Here is a 9,695-nt window from a genome sequence, read left to right on the forward strand (position 1 = left end):
CCGGCCCATATCGGCCCCATGTGAAATCCAGGCGGGCCAGATGTGGGCCGGATCGGGGCCGAAACTGTCTGCTGTCTGGGTAAAATCGCACCAACTTCAGGCGGTGCGAAAACGCCAAAAAGTGGGTAGTTCCACAATTAGTTCTGGTACTATGAAAAGGTTCCCGCGGTGCGAAAGGCCCTATTGACAGCTTTGGAACTTTTTTTTTTCCAGAGAGTGAACTTACACTACAGATATTGTAACAATACAAAGAGAGCATTCAGTTGAAAATCTGTGAACTTGCTCTTTTATCCACGTGCACTTTTATAATGCGTTATATATACAGGATTCAAGTAAAATATTTTCCAAACATTTTAATCTTTGAACGAGTTATGCCATTTCTTCAAATGCTTGGTTTGGGAATAGTATAGTGTGCGTTTAGGTGAGAGAGAGAGAAAAAAAAACCGACTATATCTCAGTAAAATCAGCACATCTTTAAAATATTTAAAACACCTGCATTATTTAAAAACGAAAAAAAAAAAATCTACTTTTGGCTGGACACTCAGGTTGTGTTTTCATACAGTTGCTCAGTGACCCATACGATCACTTTCCCATACGCTACGCAGGTATGCTTTTGACATGAAGTGTCATTTTTTATTTATATGCAATATAATACAGTAGGCCCTATATTCATAAAACAAAAAAAAAAGCCGCGAATGTGAGTTTTACACTTTAGTATGGAGTTTGTACATCTTTGATATGAATCATGCAGGTCATGTAACATCAGCAAAGGTAATAATCATGCAGTTTAACATGTTTTATTTACTCACTACAACCTACAACTACAATTTACATTGCATTACATTACATTGGGTTAACTTTGGACTCTGACAGCTAAATAAAATTGCAATAATATAAAAAAAATATTCTCTGTACTGTTTTCAATTTTGCTATATTTTAAAATGTAATTTACGCCTCTTATGATCAACGAGGCTGCATTTATTTAATCAAAAACAGTGAAATAAGTTATATTGTGTAATATTATTGCAATATAAAGAATTGTTTTCTATTTGAATATATTTTAAAATGTAGTTGATCTGTTCAGCTCTCCAAGGCTGCATCTATCTATTCGATAAAAATACAGATAAAAACAGTAATTTTGTGAAATATTATAATTTAAAATAACCCGTTTCTGTGTGAATATATAGTAAACTGTAATTTATTTCTGTGAGTCAAAGCTGTATTTTCAGCATCATTACTCCAGTCTTCAGTGTCACATGATCTTCAGAAATCAGTGTAATATGCTGTTTTACTGCTCAAGAAACATTTCTGATTATTATCAATGTTGCAAACAGTTTTTTTCAGGATTCTTTGATGAATAGAATGTTCACTGAACAGCATTTATTTGAAATAGAAAAAAATAATTTACTGTCACTTTTGATGCATTTAATGTGTCCTTGCTGAATGAAAGTATTAATTTCTTTCAAAACATCTTACCCCAAACTTTTCACGGTTTCCACAAAAATATTGTGCAGCACAACTGTTTTCAACATTGATAATAATCAGAAATGTTTCTTGAGCAGCAAATGATCATATTAGAATGATTTCTGAAGATCATGTGACACTGAAGACTGGAGTAATGATGCTGAAAATACAGCTTTGTTCACAGAAATAAATTACAGTTTAACAGATATTCACATAGAAAGCAGCTCTTTTAAACTGAAATATTTTTTCACAATATTACAGTTTTTTACCGTATTTTTAAATCAAATAGATGCAGCCTTGGTGAGCACAAAAGTCTTTATTTTTTAAATGCTCAAGGCCTGATTCTCTCTTTCTCTTTCTCTCTCAGAATGATTCCCGCCTCCCATAAGTTGTTCTTACTGAGTGATCTGGCTTCGTCACGGGACTATGAGCTCTGTGTCCTGGCTGTCTATGATGACGGCATCACGGCTCTGACCGCGACGCGGCTGGTGGGCTGCGTGTCCTTCTCCACGGAGCGCGAGTTTCGCCACTGCCGCTCCATCCACGACCAGTTCCTCGGCGGCACCATGATCATCATCATCGGCGGGATCATCGTGGCGTCGGTCCTCGTCTTCATCTTCATCCTGCTGATGAAGTACAAGCTTCACAGCCAGCACTACAAGCTGAAGGCGGCTCGCGTCAGTAACGTTTGTTCTCAGACCAACGGTGGCCAGCAGGGGGCAGTGTCGTGTCCTCCACCGCGCTCGTCCTCGTCCTTGGGATCCTCCAGCAAGCCTTCCGTCCCGCTCGGGTCGGACAGACAAGAAGGGTCCCACGGCCTGGAGGGGGGTTACGGAGCACTTAAAGGGACCACGGTGGTGGACTTGAACCCGGAATACGGGAAATCGGTCAAAGAGGACGACTCCATTTCGCAATAACACAGGGTTCGATCCCGCCTCCCTTCCCATTCTCTTCACATCTCAACTCATTCTGTTTCTTTTCTGTTGCCGGCGTCCTGCAGCCTCACGGAGGATTTTCTCCTGTCCAAGGTGAGGACGCTCTTCTCTCGTCTCCTCTATCTGTTAAGGTTTGTTGCTAGGCAACCGGGATAGAATCTCCCCACTCTACAGTGCTGCTGATGCAGAGATGTTCCAGTTCTGTTAATTAGACCTGCTTTAATGGATAAATTACAGGCATAGCGGCTCTGCTGTCTGTCTGCGTCAGGGTAACAGGCCTAAAAAGATTCCCCGAATGGTACGGTGCACTTGAGATCACTATTTAAATTGCTAGCCTGACAGTTGTTTCGTTCAATAGGATGCATTTGAATTACAAAGGCGTAAAATTGAAACACTACGCCTAGTTTGGATGTTTGCAATGAAAAGGAGAGGAATCCTATGGTTTGCACATTTTAGTAAATTAGACTCATGTGTATGTTATGAATATCCCTGCTGGGTATGGAATAACACATATTACTGTTTTCCTTTGCGAGGTGCAAGTCATGCGTCTAAATATTGGTATTTTGCAGGGTTGTGTTTAAATTACCACTTCAACACAGTATTATGAGTCCAGGAGAGATGTAAAGGGACAGTTCACCCAAAAATGACAATTCTGTCATTTACTCACCCTGTCATTCCAAGCCTGAATGAGTTTGCCAGCATCTGTGTTTCTCTCAGTTCACAACTTTGATCATTCAAACATAGCATCACTTATGTAAAAAGCATCAATTTGCCAGATTTTGTGCTTTTGTCTGAGATCTCCAACAAAATCAGTCATTAATTATTTTCAAGTTATGGCTGATAATTGATAAATACTGGATATTAAATTCTACAAAAAAATTTAATAAATAAATACATTTACATGTATGCATTTGGTAGACGCTTTTATGCAAAGCAACTTATATTGCATTCAAGTTTTATTTCTGATCAGTTAATGCATTCCCTGCAACAAACCCATGACCTTGGCATTGCTAATGCAATACTCTAATGCTTGAGCTACAGAAATGGGTTTTCATTTGAAGACTTGCTGAAGATTACATTTAACAGTGCATGAGCAATTAAATAACCAGTATTGACTGATAAGGATACATTAAATACATCTGCAATACTGGCCGTATTGCATCTCTAGATGCAATGTTTTGTCAAGCTACCAATGTTGGATGAGAAGCATGGTGAGAACATCCAGCATCCAAACCACAGCATTTCCCATTTTCATGCAGCATTTTCAGTCACTCTTCCTGCTATCTTCCTTCTTGCTAAACCAACCAGCAGCACTAGAGGCATCGGTTTGTATTTCAGTCAAAGCCCGAACGCCCTTGGAAGCACAATCTAGGTCGGCCAGGTTCCTCGCTCTTAGAGCAGTGTGGATAATGTCCGGCGGTGGACCACCTCGGCTCTCAGATCCGAGAGAGGAGGCCATTTAACAGAACCAGGGGAGAGCCACCTCAGCCAATTGGTCACGGTTGCCTTCTATTGAGGAGCCTCAGAGGAGCCCTGAATGGGCCGGGGGGAAAGCACAGGCTGAAGCGCCTCTTTTCGGGGGGAAACAGAGCCTCCGGTGGACAGAAATCTGAAGGGCAGAGGTGTCTGTCAGGGTCACTGTCAGGAGGAACTTCAGACGGCTTCTAGACACCATGTTCTGCCTGTACAATTAGGTGAACAAAGAGTTTCCGTCTGATCAGGTTGAAAGACTTTTGAGTTAAATCACCTTTTATGGCCTGCACAAACATCCATCTTTTATTCCAGAGCTTGATTTGATTTTGAAATGCCCCAAAGCTCCTGTCAGCACCTCTGGATCATTCAATGTGGAGGTGTTTGATGTTTCGCTTTATTTGTCTCTGGCCAGAGACTTTTTTTTGCCACAATTTTTAAATTAAACTTCAACTATAATTTTTACACCTAAAAATAGTGAGTACATTTTAAAGCAGTGAAATCAATTAGACAGACCTTATAAATTGAGTAAATGTAAATAAAAAATTAAGTAGATTTGAACTACATTTGGTTCAACTGTCGGCGATTGTTTTAATTCCAATTTACTCGATGAATAAAATTGATTTGAAATGAGTAATCATTGTGATTCTTGAAACTGATCAGTATCATTTCTCCATTCTTAAACATTAACAAAAATATGAAGTATATTTTAAAAAATTGAATTTGTTAGTTCATGCGTCATTCTAATACTAATGTCTTTTGTAGGGAAAAAAAAAATTGATGTTTGAGGCTCCTGGTTGGAGAACATTTATGAATCATAACCCACCAAACTGTCTAGTGAGTTTATATGTGTTACCTGCTTCGGTTCATTTTCACCGCCACCCGAAACACCCGAAATGAACCACAGGTTTGCGGATGTTGATTTCTAACCCTGTCTGTAGCTCAACTGAGTGCTGAATCATGATCTAATGTTTTAATGTGCCGCAATGGATTCAAACGCAGGACCTGTTTCTAAAATTAGTGCACAATTAGAGCTCTTTCTTCTATTTGCTTCAGATGGATTTACATTTCCTTCAGCTCAGTGTGAAAGGGGATAGATTGGGATGCGGGGATAGAGATACAAGGCCTGGCAAAGAGCTGCGGAGATAGTTAAAGGCGCTATGATGGAAGAAAAGAGGGCAGATATGAGTATTGTGATGGGGTTTAGAGATTGAGATAAAAGGGTGAAGGTCTAGCGTCTCACATATTGAGACAAATGGGCTAATCTGAGGGGTGGGCTGTTGTGGAATACCAGCAGAACTATAGTAGAAGGTAATTACTGTTTGTCGTGTGCCATAGAAATGGACCGCAACCTCCTGGAACCAGAATCCCTCCAGACTGCAGCAGGACACACTGCGCTAAAAATAGGCGTCTGAATAAGGCCTAGCATTAGCAGCTCTCTGCAGATAACTAGAGCCGCAACATATACCAGGCCTTGTTCTTGCTGCTGCTGAAGGCTTTGTTAGTTCTGCATTAAATCTGGGAGGAAAGTCTCAGCAAATTGATGATGGTTGCAGTTAATGAAGTCGTTAAATGTCCAATTAGCATGCACTATGTATAGTCACCCGCGCTGTCTGGTTATGCAAACTCAGCTGATGTTGTGAGGAAATCGTTTGCGTTTCCTCGGCTGCTGTTTCCTCTGGATGTGATAATGTGTGCTGATATGGCAGCGTTAACCTGTATGCATGCTAGACAAAGCCAAGCTACAATTGCATTATGAAGCTGCGTTTATTTACATTAGTTTACCCTTAAGTTATTTTTTTCTTAAACTGACTTGCATTGCATTTGACCAAGCTATGCATTTGATCAACTTGTGACCCTGGCGTTGCTAGCACCATGATCTAGTGTTTTTTTTTCATTAATAAATTTTTTTATTTATCTGGAATTTATTTATTTAGCTAGCTAGTTGGTTGGTTAGGTAGTTTATTTATTTATTTATATTTAACAAAACATTTGCATATTCATGGTTCTCTGATGATGGTAAATAATCACATGACATGCAGGTGCAAGTGTTTTACTTAGTTTTGTTTTTATTATTTATTTAAATTTTAAATTTTATGATTTTATTAATTATTAGCTTTTCAGCAACTCGCGAACCTCAGTTTGACAAGTTTGCCAGACCTTGCAAAAAATACAGACTATTTCAGTTTTTTTTGTTTGTTTTTTTTCTGACTGAAATGAGACTTTTACAGTGTGTAAAAACACACTCAGTGATTCTCCTAGGCCCAGTTTACACCTGGTGTCAGATCACAAGCAGCCAGGAGAGACAGATCACTGTTTATGCATCTTCTGTGACTGATTGTGATCAGATTTCAGTGTCAGTGTTCACTGGGAATTGATCCCATGGCCTTAGTGTTGTTTGCATCCTGCTCTGATTTTTAGCTTCATGAGCGCACAAATAAAGGACGAAGCACAAACATATATATATATATATATATATATATATATTTTTTTTTTTAAGGCACGTTGTTGCTCCCAAAAATATGAGAATTTTAAAAAATGTTTTCCAATAATTTTGAATCATTATTAATATTTATTTTAATGATTAGTAATTTGTATTATTTAATTACAAATTTTATTATTATTTTTTTTTTTATAAAATAAAAATTTTATTATTTAATTGTTATTTTTTTATTACATTTAATTAAATTTTTAATGAACCAGCTATCTGTATAGGCTTAAAAGCATTCAATTTTAGTGCAATCAACCAGCTATCTGTATAGGCTTAAAAGCATTCAATTTTAGTGCAGTGGGTGATTGGCGGGTCATTTGTATCTGTCTGCGGTGCATCAGGGCAGATAACCGAGACAGATGTGTGTAAAAAATCTGTAAAGGTCACTTTATCAGCAGTGGAATATCTTCTGCAATAGTTCACTGTCTTTTCCTTTTCAATTTTTTCCTTTGCATCTATCTGTTTGAATGATGATTAAATGTGTTTCTGAATTATTGCGCTGCTGAATCTGATCTCATGCCTCTGTTGTTTTTCAAGGCAAGCTCACAATCTGGAAGCCAAACGCAGAACGCCAGATTAAATGGGATTGGATCCAGTCTATTAGTAGGACAAGCTGCGGTCGGAAGGCACTCCGTGTTCAATTCTTTATGCAAAACTCTCCCCAGACCGTGGACATTATGTGCCTCTTCAGTGCATAAGAGCAGTGCTTTCTATTTTAAACCAGAGGTCATTTTCCCGAGAGAGGAGAACCATCAAATCATTCAGTGGGAAAAGAGAGGGAAACGCTCTCCGGTTGTTTTTTGTGGGAAATATTAAAACAAAATATCAGTGTTAAGTGAAGCAGTGCCAAAGGATTGAAACGTGTGGATTTAATGCTCTCCCGAAGGCTCGTGCGGATACAGACTTATCGAAGTTCAATGACATATTGACGAGTCAGTCTCGAGTTAACATTTATGGACCTTCTGGAGCACTTTATTATGGATTCCTCTGTATTGTCTCGGCTAATGACTCGCTCTCTCTCTCTTTATTGAGAAACCGAACACGCGGATCGATACTCAGCTGATTAACAAACATGGCGAGTGTGTTCTCTGGATCTGGAGATTAGGTCAAACAGGAGAGAACATTGATTATCACAATGCACTAAAACTTTTCCAATCTCCCGTATCAACAAGGATTGAGGGTAAGACGCTGTTGAGAGCTCTGTATCTGACAGCAGACTGTGTGAAAGCAGCGTAGGCCGTGCTAAATACTCTTCGACAGTCGGCCTGCTGAAATAAACACTGTTCTTTTTTTTTCCCTCCAACTGACTGTGGACATATTTGTATGTGAAGTACACCTTCAGCCATCTCTGATTTTATTCATTTGATTTCAAGGAGAAAATAATAATAATAATACAAAAATAATAATAATATGGGATGGAATTTTATGCTTTCATAGGTACTCTGTGGATTTATAAAGAAATAAAGTATTTTTCTTCAAGGCTTGTGGAAATGACTTTTCATTAACCCAGAATGTTTTTTCAGATCAACTCTATCTTCTTTTCACCGCACGCTGCTATGATCATTTTCATGAAATATATTGAAAGGTCTTTAGGGCTGAGTGTAATGAAAGTTAACTCAAGCATACTCTGAATCATATGCTAGAGATTTTTAGTCCTGTGCATTACTCATAATCTCAGTATCCCAGAGAGAATGTTTATCTTGTGTCAGATGTTTTCAAATGCATTGATTATTTGTAGCCCGAGACGTTTATGCTAATTAGTGAAGCCGTAATGACTCGCATCACCACATGATGTCACTGCTCACACACTTCATGCGTGGGGTTCGGACTGATGACATACAGACGCTCAAACATCCCGATCATGGGATTTTCACAGACATTACAGCCAAGCACTGTTATAATCAGCACTAACTTAAAAAAGAAAAAAATATATATCATATTTTATAATTTATACATATAATATTTTCTGGTTTAAATGGCTTCCAAAATATTGATAAATTCCATAAAATATTTATATGTTCCATAATATAAATGACTAAATGTAAATGCAAATATATACTAGTAAATTTTGCAAATAATTACAAATAAACTGCAAGTAACACATTGAATTAAATGTGAAATTTTGAAGTATAAAAGCTGAAATAGTATTTTCTTGTAAAACAATTCAATAATCTTTGTTTGATTAACAAGTTCAAAAGATTTATATTTATTTATTTGCTTACTGTGCAGGAATTATTTTCTTATTTTATTTATTTATTTAAATATGTTAATTCATCTACTAATTCATGCAATATGAAACTAGTAGAAAGGAATTGTCTGGGTTTCTAAGTTTTATTTGTTTATTTATTTTACTGTGAATAAAATCCTAGAACGAAAGCCACACGTTTATATTTAAATTCTGCTCTGCTTTTGGTTATGATGATGCCAACAATCATGTGAAACCCCTGCCGATACTAAAATAGTATCAATAAGCATCACAGTGCCTGTGGATTCCTTTAGACTAATACAACAGAGAGTTTAGAAATCAGTATAGTGTGGTTGGTTATTACCCACAATGCCTCAGTTTGTCGTTATAGGGAAGTTTATCAGAGCGAATGTGTGATGCAGATGTCAGAGGCCATAAAAAGGAGAATGATGCCTTCTGATCAACATGCAAATGATTCCTAATGCTAAAATGACACAGATTGCATACAGCTACAGGGCAGAGCAGCTTCTCAGATAATCTCTCAGAAAGACAGACAGACACAGATGCTCTGAGAGACCGCGGTCACTTCTGAGAGACTTTGTGTGTAAACTTTGCATCCTCTGTTGGTGAGTTCACAGCCTAAGCATCCAATCTAATGTATAATAAAAAATCATTGTTGCCAGATCTCACTGGAAAGGTAAGTTGTGTTTTGTTTTATTTATTCAAACTTCTTATAACTCAATAATTATAGTATTGTGCCAATATAATTTAAATGCCTGAATACAAAATCCCCCACTCATGCTGTCACTTTTTTTTTATTTATATATATAAGATATATATGATAAGAGTCTACACGAGCCTGAATGAAGGAAAGAGGACGAACCTGTCTGAACGTCACGAACATACAGACGCGTCTTCAGGTCTCATCTGATGACGACGGTGAGACGTCTCTCACACACGTAATGCCGAGTTCACACTGCACGATTTTCAAAGACGTCGCATCACTGTTGGTTTCACACTGAACGAATATCTGGGGTAGCATTCAGTTGTTGCTGTGTTGACACTGCACGATGGAACGACAGGAGGTTACACACTGCATGACTTTACAATAGGAAGAATCGCCGACAGCTCTGTCTGGTGCAGGGTTGTC

The 9,695-nt window shown here is 38.0% G+C and overlaps 1 protein-coding gene across 1 annotated transcript in view; it reads left to right on the forward strand.

Annotated features, from left to right (window-relative positions):
• Window positions 1-7,691, forward strand: part of LOC107656952 (leucine-rich repeat and fibronectin type III domain-containing protein 1-like protein) — a 148,439-nt gene extending 140,748 nt beyond the window's left edge. Inside the window, exons 4-5 of the mRNA XM_016444914.1 lie at window positions 1,832-2,492; window positions 6,898-7,691. Of these exons, the coding sequence (XP_016300400.1) occupies window positions 1,832-2,381 (550 nt within the window). The 3' untranslated portion in view covers window positions 2,382-2,492; window positions 6,898-7,691. The remainder of the gene's footprint in view (window positions 1-1,831; window positions 2,493-6,897) is intronic.
• Window positions 7,692-9,695: the final 2,004 nt, after the last annotated feature.

This window comes from Sinocyclocheilus anshuiensis, unplaced genomic scaffold (assembly GCF_001515605.1).
Source record: "Sinocyclocheilus anshuiensis isolate Anshui unplaced genomic scaffold, SAMN03320099.WGS_v1.1 scaffold1052, whole genome shotgun sequence".
Taxonomy (NCBI): Eukaryota; Metazoa; Chordata; class Actinopteri; order Cypriniformes; family Cyprinidae; genus Sinocyclocheilus; species Sinocyclocheilus anshuiensis.